General features: G+C 44.6%; 1 protein-coding gene across 1 annotated transcript; it reads right to left on the reverse strand.

The window, feature by feature from the left end:
• Positions 1-556: 556 nt before the first annotated feature.
• On the reverse strand, positions 557-24,744 carry TOR3A (torsin family 3 member A). Its single transcript, XM_007448525.1, has 6 exons — positions 24,477-24,744; positions 23,233-23,346; positions 22,382-22,647; positions 20,601-20,779; positions 1,375-1,499; positions 557-807 (listed from the first exon to the last, which is right to left on the reverse strand). Exons 1-6 carry the CDS (start codon positions 24,742-24,744, stop codon positions 557-559), a joined length of 1,203 nt encoding a protein of 400 aa, XP_007448587.1.

A 24,744-nucleotide genomic window follows, 5' to 3' on the forward strand; every position in this document is an offset into this window, starting at 1 on the left:
ATTTTAATTGATTTAAATCTGCAGAGCAAAACAAGTCTTAGCCTACACTGACCTGATTTAAAAAAAAAAAATCTTCCTCTGTGCACTTTTTCCTTCAGCCTGAGGCTCTTTCCTGATCTCACAGATAGAAGCTGATCAGCTTCCCTCTGGGAATAACAACTTGAAAGCTAACCCACCCAGTTCCTGCCACTGGTAAGCAGAAGTTCATTTTTCCCTTCTCTGTCACTGAGGATACTGCAGCCTCAGGCCCAACACCCAAGTCCAGGCATCTGCAGGCAGGAGCTGATATGCTAATAAATCCTTGGGATTTATCTCCCACATGACTTTCTCCAACCAGCTGGCCCACATTTTGGAATGTGGCTCTGTAAGGCACCAAGTGATTTTAAGAATTGGCTCTGTCTCTGATTTAAGGCCTCCCTTTCACACACCACTTGTGCTCGTGGCTGCTGGATGCTAGCCTGCCCCTCCAACCCGTTACATCCTGGCCAGTGTGCTGACAGGCCCCAGGATCCTATTAGTGGAAGGAAGGCAGCTTTGGGAAGTTTTCATCTAGCCCTCAAGGCAGGAAATAGTTAATTCTCTGGGAAACAGATTTGCATCCCTGAGAAGAGAAGAGTTGTTCCTCCTTGGGGACGTACACCATCATCTTGGCGATTTCATCTAGTGCCTCTTCCGTATACAGGAGCTCCTGGCTCAGGAAAGCATCACGTGCACACAGCCTCACGTGACGGTACTCCAGTGGCAGGAAGGGGATGAAGAAGTCAATCAGGTTTTCCTTCACAAGACAGCTGTGTCCAAAGCCACTGTCTAAAATCAAGAGCAAAGTTAACATGGAGTCTGACCTGGGGCTGAACCCAACTGGAATTGAGGTGTCCCCCACCCTTAGGCCTGGGCAAGGTTTGTTCTCATATGCCAACTCCAGGAGGGCTGTCTGAACTTTATGTCAAGAACTATGCAACTGTGTCTTCCTTTAGGGAAAGGGCCATGATTAACTGCATGTGTGAGAGGGGGAGAGGGGCTATGCCTGCCAGGTTATGGTTTCATTGGATGGCAGAAAGCAGAAGGTGGAGTGACCCTACCTATCCGACTGGAGGCACAGTGAGACTTTCTTCCTCAGGGTCTGCATACTCCATAGACCACTGCCTGTATGGCCACGGTCAACTACTCCCTTACAAAGGACTTTCAGAAAAGGACTTCAGCTTTCTTGGCACTTTTCTAGTGCCTATCTGAAGTTGACAATGAGATGATTATATGGCGCATCTTCTGTGATCCTGAATACCCTATCTCATGAGTATACCTTCTAGTACATACACATTACCCTCCTCCTCCCCTCTCAACAGAGGCTTATTTTCTGCAAGGCTGGGAGTCACTTACCTGTGGCTTCCACAATCCCAGCCTGGAGCTGGGGCTCCAAGTGCTCCATCCCAATTTCTTCCCGGGACCACCCAGCCTTAAGCAGGTTCAGGACTACCTCATTGATGATATTGCCCCCAAGGTTACTGAAAGAGACAAGCCCGGTTAACAGATTCTGTTGTTGATTTTTTTAAATTGAAGTAGAGTTGATTTACAATATTGGGTTAGTTTCAGATGAACAACAAAGTGATTTAGTTTTATATATATTTTTTCAGATTATTTTCCATTATAGGTGATTACAATATTGGGAAAATTTTCCATTATAGGTGATTATAATGTTGTTGGGAATATCATTCCCTGTGTTATACAGTAAATCCTTGTTGCTTATCTATTTTATATAGTATCTAAATCCCGTACCCCTAATTTATCACCCCCCCTTTCCCCTTTGGTAACCAGAACTTTGTTTTCTACATTTGTGGATCTATATATGTTTTGTATATAGATTCATTTGTATTATTTTTTTAGGTTCCATATATGTGATATCACATAATACCTGTCTTTTTCTGACTTACTTCACTTAGTATGATATTCTCTAGGTCCATCCAGCAAAGGCAATATTTCTTTATTATGGCCGGTTAACATTCCATATTGTGTGTGTGTGTTTGTGTATACCACATCTTCTTAAATGAATCATCTGTTGATAGGCATTTGGATTGTTTCCATGTCTTGGCTATTGTAGAGTGCTGCTATGAAAACGGGTGTTAAAGAACAGCACACTAGTGCTGCTAAAGAACACTGCATGTATCTTTTCAAATTAGAATTTTTATCATTTCTGGACATATGCTTAGGAGTGGGATTGCTGGATCACATGGTAGCTCTATTTTTAGTTTTCTGAGGAACCTCCAGTTTTCCATAGTGGCTGCACCAATTTACATTCCCACCAACAGTATAGGAAGGTTCCCTTTTCTCTACACCCTCTCCAGCATTTATTATTTGTAGACTTTTAGATGATAGCCATTCTGACCAGTGTGAGGTGATACCTCATTGTGGTTTTTTTTTCATTTATTTAATTAACTTATTTTTGGCTGCATTGGGTCTTCGTTGCTGCACACGGGCTTTCTCTAGTTGCGGTGAGCGGGGGCTGCTACTCATTGTGGTGCATGGGCTTCTCGTTGCAGTGGCTTCTCTTGTTGTGGAGCATGGGCTCTAGGCCTGTGGGCTGATCAGTAGTTGTGGCTCGCGGGCTCTAGAGTGCAGGCTCAGTAGTTGTGGAGCACAGGATTAGTCACTCCACGGCATGTGGGGTCTTCCCAGACCAGGGATCAAACCCATGTCCCCTGCATTGGCAGGTGGGTTCTTAACCACTGAGCCACCTCATTGCTTGGGTACTGTGAGGGGACCAGGGAAGTCCCCTCATTGTGGTTATGATGTACATTTCTCTAATAATTAGCAATGTTGAGCATCTTTGGATGTGCCTGTTGGCCATCTGTATGTCTTTGGAGAAATGTCTATTTAGGTCTTCTGACCAGTTTTTGATTTTTTTTTTTTGATACTGAGTTGTATGAGCTGTTTGTATCATCTTTCAGAAATTAAGCCCTTGTTGGTTGCATTACAAATATTTTCTCCCATTCCGTAGCAGGTTGTCTTTTCGTTTTGTTGATGGGTTCCTTTGCTGTGCAAAAGCTTTTAAGTTTGATTAGGTCCTATTTATTTTTGCTTTTATTTCTTTTGCCTTGGGAGACTGAGCCAAGAAAATATTGCCACAACTTATGTCAGAAAATGTTTTGCCTATGTTCTCTTCAAGGAGTTTTATGGTGTCATGTCTTAGATTTCATTATTTTTATATTTGGCTTCCAAATGGATAAGCTGACCACTGAGCTAGATTTTACCTGAGGCCATGAGCCCCCAGCTCAAGTTCAGCTGCTCAGCCAGACTTCCCCTGGCATCTATAGCTGGGGAAGCTGCTTATGACGACACTCTTCTATTTCCTGAAGCTGTGGCCCTACTCCTCCTCCTGCAGGAAGGCCTGCCAGGCAGGTCATCTGTGTACAGGCAAGACCACAGTTGCATCAGCTGAGGCAAGATCTGCCCACTGCCAAGGGATTGCCCAATCCTGCATTCCTCACAGGAGGCAAAGGAGGGTTTACCTTTCCATGGGCTGCAGGACAGGCATCCAGGGTGAAAGGGAGAGGAAGAGGATTCACTTGCTCAGCCCCAGGGGCACAGACTCTGGTGCCTTCCCCATTTCTACCAAGTTTCTTGAGAGCATAAGCTTAGCCTCTTTGTGGTAACCCAGTGCCTAGCACCTATCAGGCACTCAATATTTATTAAATGTTTGTTTACTGAATAAATGGACATCTCTGCATGTTTATCTACACTAGCTCCACCTCCCTTCTGAATTTCTCCTCTTCTTTTGTCCCACAGCCAATGTCTCTCTTCTTCCTCTATGTTACAGGCTTTATCTCACCCACCAATACATAACCTGGGCCCCTTTTCTATTCCAACCCCACCCCTAGTCTTCAGCTCCTCAGGCACCAACAATTACACCTTTAAACAGATGTTGCCTTCCTGGAACACTTCAATTCCCTTGCACAGCCTCCAAGGTTGCCTGCTGACTCGGAGGTCTGAAGGGATCAAGGGACAGAAGGCACCTCTAGAGGCGAACTCTGTCCCCCTGGCTCCGGGACAGGACGACATGAAATCTCACCACAGAGGAAGGAGGCTCAAAGATCTCTCCAGAACTGTGATCACAAAACCCAGCCTTAACTGCTAAGTTTTCCCTGAAGAAGAGATACAAACTTGACTCAATCATAATCTCTCTGAACCTTAGTTTCCTAATTTGTAAGATGAGAGACTTGAAGCAGACAATTTAAGAAGCACTCCTTAGGTCACCTTGGATTCAGTGGTCAGTCAACAAATAGACACTTCTGTGAGCACCTGCTATGTGCTGGGGTACAAGGCCTTTGATTCCATGAATAACTGACATTTGTATAGTTCTCTGCATTTTTCAAAGCCCTTTCTATCCATTCTTTTTCTGATAGCAGCCCAAAGAGAACAAGCATTAATTACCCTCTTCACTTTATAGCTTCAACGGAAGAGGCCAGTAGCTCTGATCCCCAGAGTTCCACTCTGCCTGTCCTGCCCCGTGACTCCATTCCCAGAGCCTTCTGTACTTAGTAGAAATGGGCAAAAGTAGTCAGTTAGTAGTTAGTCAATGTTTAACTACTAACCAAGTAGTTAGTTAGTACTTGGCCAGGGGCCCCAAATTCCTCAGGCCCAGATGAAGGACTGGCTGAGTGCTGGGGCAACTCTAGCCATAGACCCGCTCCCCACTGCACCCCCTGCTTCAGCTGCCACCTCCTCCTTTCCGCCATCCGACACCACCACTTTGCAGGGGGGCCAGCAGAGCTGCTAGGACTTCACTTCAAATAGCAGGTTTAGGATTTTTTTCAGGATTAAACTACTGGCCTTACACTAGTGATTTGTTTACACCATCAATTTGAATCAGCTGTGCTTTTCTTTTAAATATAAGAGTCCTCACCACACAGGTAAGGTTATTGTAGAAATCAAGTCCAGAGACACCATCTTCCCCCCCCCCCATCACTAGACTAGCTGAAAACTGGGGTTTAGAGGTGCTGCTTTCTGGCTGCCTGAGGCAGGGGTGCAAGGTGCTGCACTGCACTGACAGCCTGGCTGGCCCACAGGCTCCAGACAGTCCACCCAGGCCTGTTGGGGACCACTGGCTCTCACAGGCCGGGCCCACACCAGGGCCACTGGAACTGGAAGCCATGTCCTCGCCTCTCAGTCACCAGTGTGCATCCTCCTCCCTAGGGGCTCAAAGGCTCCCTCAGGGCCAGTGCAGCCTCTGCATCCCCTGCCACAGTAGGCCCAAAGGGTAGCTTGTCCACAGTGGCTCTCTTCCTGGCCCTGCCTCCACTCTGCCAGTGTCTGCTCATCAGGACCCCGTGGTCTCAGTGCACAGACGCCGGGTCACTAGGGGGAAAGGGCAGGTGGTGGGACAGGGGCACTGCCAGCAGGTCAATGACCAAAATACTACAAATGCAAATATTTGCCTAGAGATAGCAGAGTCACCTGGGTTGCATTAGGAAATCCTGGCAACAGCAAGGGTGAGGATTTTGAAGCTGAGAACTGGTGGGGAAGTCAGAGCCGAGCTGGGGAAAGGTCAGCCACAGCCACAAGGCAGAAGCAGGCTTGGCCTGGTAAGAGGAAGGAGCCAGGCAGTGGAGGGGGGCAGAAGCCACGCATGAAGTCAAAGGATCCCTGCAATAGAAAGGGCGTCCTGAGGTAGCTGGGCACTAGGCTTCCTTCTGTTCTGAGGGAAGGACTCTGCCTGCAGGAATGGTTCCAGGGGTCCCCTGCCCCCACCTCCTGCCAGGGCTTGGGTGGAGAAGTCTTGGGGAACCAAGGTGATTCCTTATTTTGCCTCCTCTGCATTTTGGAGCCCCTACCTAATTCACTGCAACAGGAAGAGATCTGTACTTCTGGGCTACCTCAGAAGGTGATAAGTAGTATCACAGAGTTTACTGTCCTTGCCTCCTAATTCTGATCACTCAAGTCATATCAGAAAATCTTTCTCTGCTTTTCTCTGAAAATCACCTTTGGGGGCTCCCAAAGGCCCTCCTTTGCAATGCATTGTAGCGTCCCGTCAGCCTTATTTACAGACCAGGAAGGACTTGCCACTAACACACCAAAATCGCAACAGTTTAAACCGGTTCCACCTTGTCTTGTGGGTCCACAATGAACCAAGATCTGCCCTCCACAGCTCACTCCTTCACACATTCCAAGCCTGGATGAAAAACCAGACCCCTCACTTCTCCTCACAGGGTGTACCCTAAAGCTGGGGGAAATCCCCTAGCAAGCATGTACTGCGGGAGGTGGGTGACAGGGGGGAGGAGTGGTTTGGCTTGCACTGAGTGCAAGAAGCTGCTTGTGAAGCATTCAAGTTGGGCCAACAGGGACCCAAACTTGACTGCTAACAGACCTTAGGCAGGACTTTCTGTTGGAACTGCCATAAAAAGATAGGATTGGACAGCTTGATTTCAAAATTAACTTTTTGCAAGCCATTTCTAGAGCCTGTGGCACACAGTAAGAGGGAACTCCTAGTGTGTACATTTCCAACTATATTACAAAGCTTTAGCAATCAAAGCAGTATGGTATTGGCATATAAACAGACACACAGATACATGTAACAAAACAGAGTCTGGAAATAAACCCACACATATATGGTTAATTTACGACAGAGCTATAAGTATGCAATGGGGAAAGGACAGTCTCTTCAATAAATGGTACCGGGAAGCTACATGCAAAAGAATGAACTTAACCACAAAAAAATGCTGGAACTGACCAAACAAGATATCCTACAACCAAAGACAAAGAAGCCACAATGAGACGGTAGGAGGGGCATAACTGTGATAAAATCAAATCCCATACCTGCTGGGTGGGCAACCCACAAACTAGAAAATAATTATATCACAGAAGTTCTCCCACAGGAGTGAAAGTTCTGAGCCTCACGTCAGGCTCCCCAACCTGAGGGTCTGGCAACGGGAGGAGGAGCCCCAAGAGAATCTGGCTTTGAAGGCCAGTGGGGTGTGAGCACAGGAATTTCACAGGACTAGGGAAACAGAAACTCCACTCTTGGAGGGTGCACACAATGTATCATGTGCATCAGGACCCAGGGAAAAAAGCAGTGACCTCCTAAGAGCCTAGACAAGACCTACTTGCTGGTATTGGAGGCTCTCCTGTGGAGGCAGGGGGCAGCTGTGGCTCACTGTGGAGCCACGGTGGTGGTAGTTCTGGGGAGTGCTCATTGGTGTGAGCCCTGCTGGAGGCTGCTATTTTCTCACCAAGACCTGGTCCCACAACAGCCTTCAGGCTCCAGTGCTGGGACCTCAGGCCAAACAGGGCAGAAACACAGCCACACCCATCAACAGGGTGCTTAAAGTCTTCCTGGTACAGCTACCTGCTAAACACACCTCTTGACATGGCCCTGCCCACCAGAGGAACAAGACCCAGCTCAACTGCAATCACAGAAAGTTATACAAAATGAAAAGGCAGAGGAATGTGTCCCAGATGAAGAAACAAGATAAAACCCCAGAAGAACTAAATGAAGTGGAGATAGGCAATCTACCTGAAAAAGAATTCAGAGTAATGACAGTAAAGATGATCCAAGGTCTTGGAAAAAGAATGGAAGCACAGATCTAGAAGATAACAAGAAATATTTAACAAAGACCTAGAAGAACTAAAGAATAAGCAGACAGGGCTTCCCTGGTGGCACAGTGGGTGAGAATCTGCCTGCCAATGCAGGGGACACAGGTTCGAGCCCTGGTCTGGGAAGATCCCACATACCGTGGAGCAACTAGGCCCGTGAGCCACAACTACTGAGCCTGAGTGTCTGGAGCCTGTGCTCCGCAACAAGAGAGGCAGCGATAGTGGGAGGCCTGCGCACCGCGATGAAGAGTGGCCCCGCTTGCTGCAACTAGAGAAAGCCCTTGCACAGAAACGAAGACCCAACACAGCCAAAAATAAATAAATTAGTAAATTAAATAAAAAATCTGTTATAAAGTGAGGAAGGCAATCCTCATAAAAGTAAAAAAAAAAAAAAAGCAGACAGAGATGAACAATACAATAACAAATAAAAAATACACTAGAAGGAATCAATAGCAGAATAACTGAGGCAGAAGAACGGATAAGTGAGCTGGAAGACAGAATGGTGGGAATCACTGCCATGGAACAGGATAAGGAAAAAAGAATGAAAAGAAAAGAGGACAGTCTAGGATACCTCTGGGACAACATTAAATGCAACAACATTTGCATTATAGGAGTCCCAGAAGGAGAAGAGAGAGGACCTGAGAAAATATTTGAAGAGAGAATAGCTAAAAAATTCCCTAACATGGGAAACAAAACAGTCACCCAAGTCCAGGAAGCAGAGAGTCCCAGGCAGGATAAATGCAAGGAGGAACATGCCAAGACACAGAGTAATTAAACTGACAAAAATTAAAGACAAAGAAAAAATACTAAAAGCAACAAGAGAAAAGCAACAAATGACACACAAGGGAATTCCCATAAGGTTATCCCCTGATTCCTCAGCAGAAACTCTGCAGGCCAGAAGGGAGTGGCATGATGTATTTAAAGTGAAGAAGGGGAAGAACCTACAACCAAGAATACTCTACCCAGCAAGGCTCTCATTCAGATTCAACAGAGAAAAGTTTTACAAATGAGCAAAAGCTAAGAGAATTCAGCACCACCAGACCAGCTTTGCAGCTTCTCTAGGCAGAAAAGAAAAGGCCACAACTAGAAACAAGAAAATTATGAATGGAAAAGCTGACTGGAAAAGGTGAACATACAGTAAAGGTAGGAAATCACCCACACACAAATATGATATCGAAATCAGCAATCATGAGAAAAGGTGAGTACAAATGCAGGATATTGGAAATGCATTTGAAATTAAAAGACCAGCAACTTAAAACAATCTTGTTTATATATAGACTGTTATATCAAAACCTCATGGTAACTGCAAACTGAAAATCTACAATAGATACACAAAAGAAAAAGGAATCCAAAAACAACACTAATGTTAGTCATCAAATCACAAGAGAACAAGAGGAAAGGAAAGAAAAAAGACCTACAAAACGAATCCAGAACAATTAACAAAATGGCAATAAGAACATACATATCAATAATTACCATAGGACTTCCCTGGTGGCAAAGTGGTTAAGAATCTGCCTGCCAATGCAGGGGACACAGGTTCGAACCCTAGTCCGGGAAGATCCCACATGCCATGGACCAACTAAGCCTGTGTGCCACAACTACTGAGCCTGTGCCCTAGAGCCTGCGAGCCACAACTACGGAGTCCATGTGCTACAACTACTGAAGCCCGTGCGCCTAGAGCCTGTGCACCACAACAGGAGAAGCCACCACAATGAGAAGCCTGCATACCGCGATGAAGAGTAGCCCCCACTCGCCGCAGCTAGAGAAAGCCTGAGCACAGCAACAAAGACCCAACATAGCCAAAAATAAATAAATAAAAAATAAATTAATTTAAAAAGATTACCTTAAATGTAAATGGATTAAATGCTCCAACCAAAGTACACAGACTGGCTAAATGGATACAAAAACAAGACCTGTATACATGCTGTCTGTAAGAGACCCACTTCAGACCTAGAGACACATGCAGACTGAAAGTGAGGGGATGGAATAAGGTATTTCATGTAAATGTAAATCAGAAGAAAGCTGGAGGAGCAATACTCATATCAAAGTAGATTTTAAAATAAAGACTGTTATAAGAGACAAAGAAAGACACTACATAATGATCAAGGGATCAATCCAAGAAGAAGATATAACAATTATAAATATATATGCAACTATATATTTGAGCACCTGGATACACAAAAGGAGTACCTCAATATATAAGGCAAATACTAAGAGCCATAAGAGGAGAAACTGACAGTAACACAGAAGAGTGGGGGACTTTAACACCCCATTTTCATCAATGGACAGATCATCCAGACAGAAAATCAATAAAGAAACATAGGCCTTAAATGATACATTAGACCAGGTGGACTTACTTGATATTTATAGAGCAATCCATCCAAAAACAGCAAATACACATTTTTCTCAAGTGCACATGGAACATTCTCCAGGATTGATCACATGCTGGGCCACAAAGCAACCCTTGGTAAATTTAAGAAAACTGAAATAATATCAAGCATCTTTTCCAACCACAACACTGAGATTAGAACTCTAAAGGAAGAAAACTGTAAAAACACAAACACGTGGAGGCTAAACAGTATGCTACTAAACAACCAGTGGATCACTGAAGAAATCAAAGGGGAAATAAATACCTAGAGAAAAATGAAAATGAAAGCATGATGATCCAAAACCTAGGGGACGTAGAAAAAGCAGTTCTAAGAGGGAAGTTTATAGCAATACAATCTTAGGAAACAAGAAAAATCTCAAACTAACTTTATACCTAAAGCACTAGAGAAAGAACAAAACCCAAAGTTAGTAGAATGAAATAAATCATAAAGATCAGAGCAGAAGTAAATGAAAGACAAAGAATAGAAAAGATCAATGAAACTAAAAGCTGGTTCTTTGAAAAGATAAACAAAATTGATAAACCTTTAGCTAGACTCATCAAGAAAAAAAGGGAGAGGGCTCAAATCAATGACATTAAAAATGAAAAAGAGAAGTTACAACAGACAACAGAGAAATACAAAGGATCATAAGAGACTACTATGAATAACTATATGCCCAAAAAATGGACAACCTAGAAGAAATAGACAAATTCTTAGAAAGGTACAATCTCCCAGGACTGACCCAGAAAGAAACAGAAAATATGAACAGACCAATCACAAGTACTGAAATTGAAACTGTGATTTAAAAACTCCCAACAAGCAAAAGTCCAGAACCAGATGGCTTCACAGACGAATTCTATCAAACATTTAGAGAAGAGTTAACACTATCTTTCTGAAACTATTCCAAAACAATTGCAGAGGAAGGAACACTCCTAAATTCATTCTGAGGCCCCACCACTCTGATAGGAAAACCAGACAAAGATACCACAAAAAAAGAAAATTACAGGCCAATATCACTGTTAAACATAGACAGAAAAATCCTCAACAGAATACCAGCAAACCGAACCCAACAATACATTAAGAGAATCATATACCATGATCAAGTGGGATTTACCCCAGGGATGCAAGGATTTTTCAATATCTGCAAATCAAAAAATTCTTCAACAAATTGAATTATAAAAACCATATGATCATCTTGAAGATGGCAGAGTAGGACGTGCGCTCACTCCCTCTTGCAAGAGCACCAGAATCACAACTAAATGCTGAACAGTCATCGACAGGAAGACACTGGAACTCACCAAAAAAGATACCCCATATGCAAAGACAAAGGAGAAGCTGAAATGAGACAGTAGGAGGGGCGCAATCACGATAAAATCAAATCCCTTAACCGCTGGGTGGGTGACTTACAAACGGGAGGTCAATTATACCACAGAAGTCCACCCACTGGAGTGAAGGTTCTGAGCCCCACGTCAACCTGGGGGTCAGGCAGCAGGAGGAGGAATTCCCAGAGAATCAGACTTTCAAGGCTAGTGAGGTTTGATTGCAGGACTTTGAAAGGACTGGGGGAAACAGAGACTCCATTCTTGGAGGGCGCACACAAAGCAGTGTGCACATCAGGACCAAAGAGAAGGAGCAGTGACTCCATAGGAAATTGAACCAGACCTACTTGCATGTTGGAGGGTCTCCTGCAGAGGCGGCGGCCAGCTGTGGCTCACAGCAGGGACAAGGACACTGGCAGCAGAAGTTCTGGGAAGTACTCCCTGGAGTCCACCAAAGAGTCCACCATTAGCCCCACCAAAGAGGCCGTAGGCTCCAGTGCTGCATTGCCTCGGCCCAAACAACTGTTGGGAACTCAGCCCCACTCATCAGCACACAAGCGGATTAAAATTTTACTGAGCTCTGCCCACCAGAGCAACATCCAGCTCTACCTACCCATCACCAGACCCTCCCATTAGGAAGCTTGCACAAGCCTCTTAGATAGCCTCATCTACCAGACAGCAAACAGCAGAAGCAAGAAGAACTACAATCCTGCAGCCCGTAGAACGAAAACCACATTCACAGAAAGATAGACAAAATGAAAAGGCAGAGGACTATGTACCAGATGAAGGAACAAGATAAAACCCCAGAAAAACAACTAAATGAAGTGGAGATAGGCAACATTCCAGAAAAAGAATTCAGAATAATAATAGTGAAGATGATCCAGAACCTCGGAAAAATAATGGAGGCAAAGATGGAGAAGATGCAAGAAATGTTTAACAAAGACTTAGAAGAATTAAAGAACAAATAAACAGAGATGAACAATACAATAACTGAAATGAAAGATACACTAGAAGGAATCAATAGCAGAATACCTGAGGCAGAAGAATGGATAAGTGACCTGGAAGACAGAATAGTGGAAATCACTGCTGTGGAACAGAATAAAGAAAAAGAATGAAAAGAAATGAAAACAGCCTAAGAGACCTCTGGAACAACATTAAACGCAACAACATTCGCATTATAGGGGTTCCAGAGGAGAGAAGAGAAAGGACCCGAGAAAATATTTTGAAGAGATTGTAGTCGAAAACTTACCTAACATGGGAAAGGAAACAGTAAACCAAGTCCAGGAACACAGAGAGTCCCAGGCAGGATAAACCCAAGGAGAAACACGCCAAGACACATAGTAATCAAATTGACAAAAATTAAAGACAAAGAAAAATTATTAAAAGCAACAAGGGAAAAACGACAAATAATGTACAAAGGAACTCCCATAAGGTTAACAGCTGACTTCTCATCAGAAACTCTACAAGCCAGAAGGGAGTGGCACAATATATTTAAAGTGATGAAAGGGAAGAACCTACAACCAAGATTACTCTACCCAGCAAGGATCTCAATCAGATTCGATGGAGAAATCAGAAATTTTACAGACAAGCAAAAGCTAAGAGAATTCAGCACCTCCAAACCAGCTCTACAACAAATGGTAGAGGAACTTCTCGAAGTGGGAAACACAAAAGAAGAAAAAGACCTACAAAAACAAACCAGAGCAATTAAAATGGTAATCAGAACATACATATCAATAATTACCTTAAATGTGAATGGATTACATACATACTCCAACCAAAAGATGCAGGCTTGTCAAATGGATACAAAAACAAGACCCATATATGCTGTCTACAAGAGACCCACTTCAGACCTTGGGACACATACAGACTGAAAGTGAGGGGATGGAAAAAGATATTCCATGCAAATGGAAGTCAAAAGAAAGCTGGAGTAACAATACTCCTATCAGATAAAATGACTTTAAAATAAAGAATGTTACAAGAGACAAGGAAGGACACTACATAATGATCAAGGGATCAATCCAAGAAGATAGAACAATTATATATATGCACCCAACAGAGGAGCACCTCAATAAATAAGGCAACGGCTAACAACTATAACAGAGGAAATCGAGAGTAACACAATAATAATGGGGGACTTTAATGGACAGAGCATCCAGACAGAAAATTAATAAGGAAACACAAGCTTTAAATGACACAATAGACCAGATAGATTTAATTGATATTTATAGGACATTCCATCAGAAAACAGCAGATTACACTTTCTTCTCAAGTGCACATGGAACATTCTCCAGGATAGATCACGTCTTGGGCCACAAATCAAGCCTCAGTAAATTTAAGAAAATTGAAATCATATCAAGTGTCTTTTCTGATCACAACGCTATGAGATTAGAAATAAATTACAGGGAAAAAAACGTAAAAAACAGAAACACATGGAGGCTAAACAATACGTTTCTAAATAACCAAGAGATCACTGAACAAAACAAAGAGGAAATCAAAAAATTCCTAGAGACATGACAAAGAAAACACAATGATCCACAACCTATGGATGCAGCAAAAAGCAGTTCTAAGAGGCAAGTTTATAGCAATACAAACCTACCTCAAGAAACAAGGAAAATCTCAAACAATCTAACCTTACACCTAAAGGAAGTAGAGAAAGAAGAACAAACAAAACCCAAAGTTAGTAGAAAGAAAGAAATCATAAATATCAGAGCAGAAATAAATGAAATAGAAACAATAAATGAAATAGCAAAGATCAATAAAACTAAAAGCTGATTCTTTGAAAAGATAAACAAAACTGATAAACCTTTAACTAGACTCCAAGAAAAACAGGGAGAGGAGTCAAATCAATAAAATTAGAAATGAAAAAGGAGAAGTTACAACAGACACCGCAGAAATACAAAGCATCCTAAGAGACTACTACAAGCAACTCTATGCCAATAAAATGGACAACCTGGAAGAAATGGACAAATTCTTGAAAGGTATAACCTTCCAAGACTGAGCCAGGAAGAAACAGAAAATATGAACAGACCAATCACATGTAATGAAATTGAAACTGTGATTAAAAATCTTCCAACAAACAAAAGTCCAGGACGAGGTGGCTTCACAGGTGAATTCTATCAACCATTTAGAAAAGACCTAACACCCATCCTTCTCTAACTCTTCCAAAAAATTGCAGAGGAAGGAACACTCCCAAACTCATTCTACGAGGCCACCATCATCCTGATACCAAAACCAGACAAAGATACTACAAAAAAGAAAATTACAGACCAATATCACTGATGAATGTAGTTGCAAAAATCCTCAACAAAATACTAGCAAACAGAATCCAACAGCAGATTAAAAGGATCATACACCATGATCAAGTGGGATTTATCCCAGGGATGCAAGGATTCTTCAATATACACAAATCAATCAATGTGATATACCATACTAACAAATTGAAGAATAAAAGCTATATGATCATCTCAATAGAGCAGAAAAAGCTTTTGACAAAACTCAACATCCATTTATGATAAAAACTCTCCAGAAAGTGGCCACAGAGGGAACCTACTTCAACATAATAAAGGCCATATACGACAAACCCACGGCAAACATCATTCTTAGGTGAAAAACTGAAAGCATTTCCTCTCAGATCAGGAACAAGACAAGGATGCCGACTCTTGCCACTATTATTCAAAATAGTCTTGGAAGTCCTAGCTACAGCAATCAGAGAAGAAAAAGAAATAAAAGGAATCCAAATTGAAAAGAAGCAAAACTGTCACTGTTTGCAGATGACATGGTACTATACATAGAGAATCCTAAAGATGCCACCAGAAAACTACTGGAGCTAATCAATGAATTTGGTAAAGTTGCAGGATACAAAATTAATGTGCAGAAATAGCTTGCACACCTATACACTAACAATGAAAGATCAGAAAGAGAAATTAAGGAAACAATCCCATTCAACACTGCAACAAAAAGAATAAAATACCTAGGAATAAACCAACCTAGGGAGGTAAAAGACTTGTATTCAGAAAATTATAAGACTGATGCAAGAAATCAAAGATGACACAAACAGATGGAAAAATATATCATGTTCTTGGATTGGAAGACTCAATACTGTGAAAATGACTATCCTACCCAAAACAATCTACACATTCAGTGCAATCCCTATCAAATTACCAATAGCATTTCTTACGGAACTAGAACAAAACGTCTTTAAATTTGCATGGACACACAAAAGACCCCGAATAGCCAAAGCAATCTTGAGGGAAAAAAATGGAGCTGGAGGAATCAGACTTTGACTTCAGACTGTATGACGAAGCTACAGTAATCAAGACAATATGGTATTGGCACAAAAACAGAAATACAGATCAATGGAACAGGATAGAAAGCCCAGAGATGAAACCACGCACCTATGGTCAACTAATCTATGACAAAGGAGGCAAGGATATACAATGGAGAAAAGACAGTCTCTTCAATAAGTGGTGCTGGGAAAACTGGACAGCTACATGTAAAAGAATGAAATTAGAACACTCCCTAACACCATACACAAAAACTCAAAATGGATTAAAGACCTAAATGTAAGATTGGACCCCATAAAACTCTCAGAGGAAAACATAGGCAGAACACTCTATGACATAAATCACAGCCAGATCTCTTTTGACCCATCTCCTAGAGTAATGGAAATAAAAACAAAAATAAACAAATGTGACCTAATGAAACTTAAAAAGCTTTTGCACAGCAAAGGAAACTATAAACAAGACGAAAAGGCAACCCTCAGAATGGGAGAAAATATTTGCAAATGAAATCAATGGACAAATGATTAATCTCCAGAATATATGAACAGCTCATGCAGCTCAATATTAAAAAAACAAAAAATCCAAAAATGGCCAGAAGACCTAAATAGACATTTTTTCAAAGAAGACAGACAGATGGCCAAGAGGCACATGAAAAGCTGCTCAACAGCACTAATTATTAGAGAAATCCAAATCAAAACTACAATGAGGTATCACCTCACACCAGTTAGAACGGGCATCATCAGAAAATCTACAAACAACAAATGCTGGAGAGGGTGTGGAGAAAAGGGAACCCTCTTGCACTGTCGGTGGGAATGTAAATTGATACAGCCACGGTGGAGAACAGTATGGAGGTTCCTTAAAAAACTAAAAATAGAATTACCATATGACCCAGCAATCCCACTACTGGGCATATACCCAGAGAAAACCATAATTCAAAAAGACACACGTGGGCTTCCCTGGTTGCGCAGTGGTTGAGAGTCCACCTGCCGATGGAGGGAACATGGGTTCGTGCCCCGGTCTGGGAAGATCCCACATGCCGCGGAGCGGCTGGGCCCATGAGCCATGGCCGCTAAGCCTGCGTGTCCGGAGCCTGTGCTCCACAACGGGAGAGGCCACAACAGTGAGAGGCCCGCGTACCGCAAAAAAAAAAAGACACATGTACCCCGATGTTCACTGCAGCACTATTTACAATAGCCAGGTCATGGAAGCAACCTAAATTGCCCATCGGAGATGAATGGATAAGGAAGATGTGGTACATATATACAATGGAATATTACTCAGCCATAAAAATTAACGGAACTGGGTCATTTATAGAGATGTGGATGGACCTAGAGACTGTCATACAGAGTGAAGTCAGAAAGAGGAAAACAAATATTGTATATTAACGCATATATATGGAATCTAGAACAATGGTATAGATGAACCGGTTTGCGAGGCAGAAACAGAGACATAGGGTAGAGAACAAACGTACAGACACCAAGTGGGTAAAGCAGTGGAGGGGTGGGGTGGGGTGGGGTGGTATGAATTGGGAGATTGGGATTGACATATATTATATACACTAATATGTATAAAATAGGTAACACGGGGTCTACTCTTCATTGCAGTGTGCGGTCTTCTCATTGCGGTGGCTTGTCTTGTTGTGGAGCATGGGCTCTAGGTGCTTCAGTAGCTATGGCACATGGGTTCAGTCGTGTGTCTCGCAGGCTCTAGAGCGCAGGCTCAGTAGTTGTGGCACCTGGGCTTAGTTGCTCTGCGGCATGTGGGATCTTCCCAGACCAGGGCTCGACCCCGTGTCCCCTGCATTGTCAGGCGGATTCTTAACCACTGCACCACCAGGGGAGCCCCCTCATTTTTGCCACTTTTATTCAACATAGGTTTTGGAAGTTCTAACCATGGCCATCAGAGAAGAAAAACGTATAAAAAGAAAAGGAATTCAAATTGGAAAAGAAGTAAAACCATCACTATTTGTGGATTACATGATATGATACACAGAAAATCCTAAAGATGCTACCAGAAAACTACTAGAGCTCATCAATGAATTTGGTAACGTGACGGGATACAATATTAATACACAGAAATCTGTTGCATTTCTATATACTAACAACAAAAGATCAGAAAGGGAAATTAAAGAAAGAATCCCATTTACCATTGCATCAAAAAGAATAAAATACCTAGGAATTAACCTACTTAAGGAGCCAAAAGACCTATACTCCAAAAACTGTAAGACACTGATAAAGAAATCAAAGATGACACAAACAGATGTCTAAAGATATACCATGTTCTCATATTAGAAGGATCAATATTGTCAAAATGACTATACTACCCATGGCAATCTACAGATTCAATGCAATCCCTATCAAATTATTGTACCAATGGCAATTTTCACAGAAATAGAACAAAAAATTTTATAATTTGTATGGAGACACAAAAGACCCCAAAGAGCCAAAGCAATCTTAAGAAAGAATAACAGAACTGGAGGAATCAGGCTTCCGGCCTTCAGACTATACTACAAAGCTACAGTCATCAAAACAGTATGGTACTGGCACAAAAACAAATATAGATCAATGGAACAGGATAGAAAGCCCAGAGATAAACCCATGCACCTAAATGTCCATCAACAGAGAAATGGATAAAGAAGATGTGGTACATATATATAAAGAATGAAATATCTATAAATGAAATTATATAAAGAATGAAATAATGGATGGATCTGGAGATGATCATACTAAGTGAAGTCAGACAGAGAAAGACAAATATCATATGATATCACTTATATGTGGAATCAAAAAAAATGGTGCAAATGAACTTATTACAAAACAGAAACAGATTCATAGACTTAGAAAATAAACTTATGGTTACCAAAGGAGAAAGGTGGGGGGGAGGGATAAACTGGGAGTTTGGGATTGATATATACACACTACTATATTTAAAATAGATAACCAACAAGGACCTATTGTATAGCACAAGGTACTACGCTCAATATTGTGTAATAACCTAAAGGGGAAAGAATTTGAAAAAGAATAGATACATGTATATGTATAATGAATCACTTTGCTGTACACCTGAAACTAACACAAAATAATCAACTATACTCAAATAGAAAATAAAAAAATTTTAAAAATGGATTAAAGACTTGAACTTAAGACCTGAAACTATAAAATTCCTAGAGGAAAACATAGGTGGTAAGTTACTTCACATTGGTCTTAGCAAATATTTTTTGGATTTGACACCAAATGCTAAGCCAACAAAATCAAAAATAAACAAGTGGGACTACATCAAACCAAAAAGTTCCTGCACAGCAAAGGAAACCATCAACAAAACAAAAACGCAGGGACTTCGCTGAGGTCCAGTGGTTAAGACTCTGTGCTCTCAATGTAGGGGGCCCAGGTTCGATTCCTGGTCAGGGAACTTGATCCCAAATGCTGCAACTAATAGCCCACGTGCCGCAACTAAAAGGGCCCACATGCCACACCTAAAGATCCCACACGCAGCAACGAAGATCCTGTGTGGCACAACTAAGAGCCAGTGTGGCCAAATAAATAAATAAATAATAAAACAAAACAAAACAGCAACCTACCTAATGGGAGAAAATATTTGCAAATCATATATCTGATAACGGGTTAGTATCCAAAATATATAAAGAACTCATACAACTCAACAGCAAAAAAATAGTCCAATTAAAAAATGGGCAGATCTGAACTGACATTTTTCCAAAGAGAACATACAAGTAGCCAACAGGTAGACAAAAGGTGCTCAACATCACTAATCATGGGGGATATTATGGAAATCATAACAGGTATGAGATACCACCTCATATCTCTTAGAATGGCTATCATTAAATAGACAAGAAATAACCAGTGTTGGTAAGGCTGTGGAGAAAAGGGAACCCTTGTGTATTGTTGGTGGGAATATAAATTGGTGCAACCACTATGGAAAACAGTATGGAGGTTCCTCAAAAAATTAAAAATACAACTACCATATGATCCAGCAATTCCACGTCTGGGCATTTATCCAAAGATAATGAAAACACTAACTTGAAAAGATGTCTGCACTCCTATGTTCACTGCAACATTATTCAGAATAGCCAAGATAAGAAATAACCTGTGTCCATCAACAGATGAATGGATATAGAAAAAAATGTGTGTGTATACATACACACACACACACACACACACACACACACACACACACACATATATATAATGGAATATCATTCAGCCATAAAAAAGAAGGAAATCTTGCTATTTGTAACAACATGGATGGACCTTGAAGGCATTATGCTGAGTGAAATAGGTCAGACAGAGAAAGACAAATAAGACAAATACTGTACAAACTTCAAGTAATAAGTCATGGGGGTGTAATGTACAGCATGGTGGCTTTAGTAAATAATACTGTAGTGCATATTTGGAAGTTGCTAAGAGAGTACATATTAAAAGTTCTCATCACAAGAACAAAAATGTTTTGTAACTAGTATGGTGACAGATGTTAACTAGACTTATTGTGATCACCTCACAATATAAACAAATAGCTAATCACATTGTCCACCTGAAACTAATATGTCAATTATACCTCAATTAAAAAAGAACACTTAATATCCTTCTAAGAGAGGACTGCCAGTGTCCCTCTCTCAGGAGCCTATGTACTAACTGGGGAGTCTGAGGGGAGCCTCCCCATCCTAAGAGAACCATGGAGGAGGTCAGATGAGGGATAGCTTGTCCTCCCCAGGCTGGTCCTGGGAGCTAGTTAGCTGGCCTGTGCTGGGGGAGGGGATGTCAGAGTCCTTCAGAAGTGCTTGGCAGAATCAAGGCAGGAGCAGGGAGACCTAAGGCTCTCCGCCCCTGCTGCCACCCAGTCAGCTGGGCTTCTGTTTTCTCTCCCGGAGTTTGTGTTGGTCTCCCTTGTGGAAAAGGGTGGGCAGCCTAGGAGAGCGTGGAAGCCCTCCACCGCTGGCTTACAGGCCAAGTAACAGCTCCCAGGCCTGGCACACACAGCACCTGGACAGGTTTCTTCCTCCCCTCACCCAGTCCTCCTGACTTTTGCTCCCCAGACCTTACCTGAGAAAAAGAAAGATGGTTCTCGGGGACTTGGCCCTCAGGTTCTCGGGGGCCTGGCGTTCCAGGTGTGGCCTGAGGGCCTCTAGCAGTCCTGGGTGCAGCTTCTCAGCCTCATCTAAAATGAACAGGGTCTGGTGGCAGTGCTCCTGCGTCTTCCTGATCTGGCCTGCAAGCTGCTCCTGCACAGAATACAGGGAGCTGCTGAGGTGCAGTGGGAGGCACCTTCTACCCCTGAGGGCCCTGGTGAGGCACTGGTTTCCCCAGGGCGCCTGCAATGGATCACCTGGAGCTGGGTTCCACCGCAGAACCACCAATCCAAACCTCTGGGGGTGGAGCTAGGGCATCTGCCTCTAATGAGCTTCCCAGGTGATTCTCCTGAGCCCTGAGGTTTGAAAGCCAACTAGGTGGAGCCAGCCTGGGGAAAGGGAGAGGGCTTTTGGGGAATGGCCCCAGCCATGCTCCCTCCCCTTCAGGATGAGGTTCCGTCCCAGAACTAACCCTAACTCACCCTCCCCAGGGATAGGATTCAGGCTCTCACAGGGGGATGATAGGCAGAGATAGGCTTGAATGCCCACAGGTGCCGTCCTGAACTCCCACAAGCAGAGCACCCACTGGCACCAGGCTGGGCTCTCAGGGAAGAACCCAGGGGAGGACCTGTTTGGGACCCAGCCAACTCAGACCTGGGGTTCCCCACCCCAGGCAGGATAGTAAGCCCTCTATAGTGAAAAGATGCTGCTCTACAGGGTTCAGGAGAACAGGGCCAGCCCCTGCCCCAGGGTGGGGTGTTTTAGCAGAGCCCACACTCACCATCCACCTCTAGCCTTCCTGGATTCTGACTTCAGCCCCATCTCCCCATAGTGTGTGTGAGAGGATGGGCAGGGATGAGAGTGATTTTCACAGCGAGGGAGCTGAGATTCACAGCTGTTTTACTGCAAAGCCAGCCAGTTCTTACTGGGAAGGCCCGGCTGACCAGCTGCCTGCCCTTAGAACACATTAGCCTACCCCTGCCCTCCTGGGCTGCACTGAAAGATTGCCAGGCAATCTGTCCTCAAAGGCTTACATAATCTTCCCAGGTTAACACACTACAAATATTGGAACTAAAAGCCAAAGGTAGACACAACCACCTCTGTCATGCTGCATTGGGGTTTGGTCATCGTCTGGCTAACATGTCTGAATGAAACCCAAAATAGCAGAGCAGCAAAGACACTTTCTGCCCTCCACTTGTTGACATATAATGAGTAGTTTGGGGAAATCATGGAAAAATCACTTTTGATAAGCCTGTTTAAAAAAACAGTGGGATATGCAACTTTCTGTCCAATATAATTACAGTGACATAAAAGAGCGCAGGGGAATGGCCTGAAGGAAGTACACCAAAATGCTAACTGTGGTGGTGTCCGTGTGGGGAGATCATGATAAAGTTTTTGCTTTCTCTGTTCCACACTTCCTGAGGCACTTCCACTACTCCTGCGACAGAAAAATCAACACACGAAGTCTCTGGTTAAGCTCACTGTCTGGGCTCTCCTGTATGGCTGGGAGGGCGACAGCTCGGGACGAATAGCGTTTGGGACATCACTCTTTCCTCCATGTGTTCAGGGCCTCATCTGTGTGGAGTGGATGCCTCTGTGGGTTACAGGTTCCCTCGCAACTGCGCCGTCCTCCAACCGCCACACCCAGGGCTGGCTTCAGCACCCCCTTCCAGCACAGGGGCCTGCGCCTCAGCTGCCGGAGCCTCAGCCGGGCTCGGCCCCACTGGCCCAGCTCCCCGGCACGGCCGGCCTCACCTGGTACAGGTCCACATACTTGCGGTGAGGGAAGTGCAACGTGGCGATGAACACCTTGACACAGTCGCTCCCCAGCCCGTCCCGGTACAGGTTCTCTGCCAGCATCCGCGCCACGAAGTTCTTGCCTGTGCCAGACCAGCCGTGGAACGACAGAGCCAGGGCCTTGTCTGGCCGGGGCAGCTCCAAGTAGCCCCTGGCTGCTGTCAGGACCAGCTGCCGGGCCAGGTGCTGGCCGTGCAGGCGCACGCGCAGATCCGCCTCTAGGCCTAGGGCCAGGAAAGAGCCATGCTGAGAGGTGCCCACAGGTGCGTCCCCACCAGGCTCGGCGACAGCCAAGAGACTGAGCACGCATAGACTGAGCATCTATGAGGTGGAAGCCATCCTGTTTGGTGGCCTCAGGACAAGAAGCCACTGGGCAGACCTTGCAGCGGAAGAGATTCAGGGCTATTTTCTGAAGAGTTTGAGAAATCAAGGTTGACTTCACCCTTTCTGAAGGTCCTGAAGACACCCCAGAAGGGTTGGCAGAATCCTATCCGGATGAGGAAGTTGCTCCCACCCAGAAGTTTCAGGACCCCCTAAATATTTTGTGGAGACACCCTCATTTTATTCATTCTAATTCAATTCAGCAAACACCTAATGGAGGCAGCTAGTGTGTGCAAAGCCCTCCTCCAAGGCTTTCCTTCCTCTCAGCCATGAGGTCGCAGGGTTTCGATCAGGAGCCGTGGTGGAGACAGGGAGGGTGTGCTGCCAGCTGTGGGCAGGCAGAGGTTGGGTCCCTTCACCCTAGCATTTTCCTGAATTGCCTCCCCTCCCCACAGATTCCTGGGCCTTAGGGCCATGTAAGGTCCAACCTGTGAAGTTATTGATGATCCTGCAGTCCCCATTGTCACAACAGTCCTGGAAGCTGCAGTACCAGGTGGTCAGGATATCCAGGTACTGCTGGCCCAACAGGGGAAGGCTCCAGCCTGGAAAAGGAGGAGCTGTGAGACAGGGACGGAACCCAGGGCCCAGGGAGAGCTGAGCACTGCCTCCCTTCTCCCGTCCTCTCTCCAGAGCCACTCCCTGCTGCTCTGCCCTGGGCCTTCCTTATGCCGCACTAGGGAATGGGCACAAATGGGCACCTCCGGCTATGAGGAAGTAGATGGCCTTGCTATATATAGATGCAGCTCCGGCTGCAGCAAAAGCTCAGTTTACTCAACAAATAAGCCTTAAGCATTTGTGCCAGACGTGTAAGAAACCCAAGCCCTGCCTGCAAGGAGTTTGGAGCCTAGGAGGGAGACACACAGTAACTGGTGATTATCATTCTTCCTACTTGCTTTGGATTGCAGAATCATCTGATCACGGCCAACCCCAAGTGTCTCGATTCTTTTATCGAATGTCAATTTGAATATGCTCAGCATTAGCAAAAACGAAACAAAAACCATTCACTGGAATTTAGAACTCTCGATTTAAATGGAAAATATTTCTAGCACCACTGCAGCATTACCGTTACAGTACTATTACAGGACCTAGAAATAACGACATCGACTGCAAGGAGCTTCAGAGATCACTGGGTCCACGACCGTGACGTGACAACCCTGCCTCACAATTTGTCAGTGACAGAGAATAAATCAGAACTCAGGTCCGGTGGACTCATAGCCCAGCCTCCGCCGCCATAAGCAGCAAAGGGGAAGAAGGTACTTGGGGGTGTATCCAACTGGGGACTTTCCTTAAAGCCATCAAGAAGGTGGGCAAGGGCAGCTCCTTGGAATGATGCCAGGGCAGGTTCGGAGACAGCAGGGAAGTGTGATCCGTCTGGAGGAGTCAAGAACGGGTGACGTGGGGGAGCGCAGCCAGGCCCACTCGTCTAGGGCGCTGCGCCAGGGCTGGGAACGAGGGCAGTGACGGGCCTTCCTGGTCCCGCAGAGGCTCCCTGCCCTCAGCCTGGCCCAAAGGCTGGGCGGAATAGCAAAGCCGGCGGCTAAGGCGCCCGCCTGGTGACCCCGATCACAATGGCCCAGGGCTGGCGCGAGACTCTGACCTCCATGCCCGGATTCCATCGTGCCTCGCGCACCCAGCCCGCGCTGTCCCGCCCTCCTGAGCCGGCGGGTCTTACCCTGGGGCCGCGTCGGCGCCTCCTCATCCTGCCTGCATCCCCCGGGCCACACGCGGCAGCTGAAGAGAGCCCAGTAGCGGCTGCAGAGGGAGCCGGCCGCCCTCAGCCGCTCCCGCAGGCCCTGGAAGGCCGGCCAGGACCCGGCCGAGCCCGCCTCCTCGGCTCCCTCCCTCGGCCTCGAGCGGCCGCCGTCTCCCCACGTGCCCGGGGGCGGCAGCAGCAGCAGCAGGAGCAGGAGCCAAAGCAGACTCCGCGGGCCGCGAAGCAT

The sequence above is a fragment of the Lipotes vexillifer genome, unplaced genomic scaffold, assembly GCF_000442215.2.
Source record: "Lipotes vexillifer unplaced genomic scaffold, Lipotes_vexillifer_v1.1 scaffold76, whole genome shotgun sequence".
NCBI classification, from domain to species: Eukaryota; Metazoa; Chordata; class Mammalia; order Artiodactyla; family Lipotidae; genus Lipotes; species Lipotes vexillifer.

Coding starts and splice junctions, on each gene's coding strand:
- TOR3A (XM_007448525.1), bottom strand. CDS start 24,744: ATGCTTCGCGGCCCGCGGAGTCTGCTTTGGCTCCTGCTCCTGCTGCTG. Junction 20,780..22,381: donor AGTATGTGGACCTGTACCAG/GTGAGGCCGGCC, acceptor TATTCTGTGCAG/GAGCAGCTTGCAGGCCAGAT. Junction 808..1,374: donor TGGGATTGTGGAAGCCACAG/GTAAGTGACTCC, acceptor TCTTGATTTTAG/ACAGTGGCTTTGGACACAGC.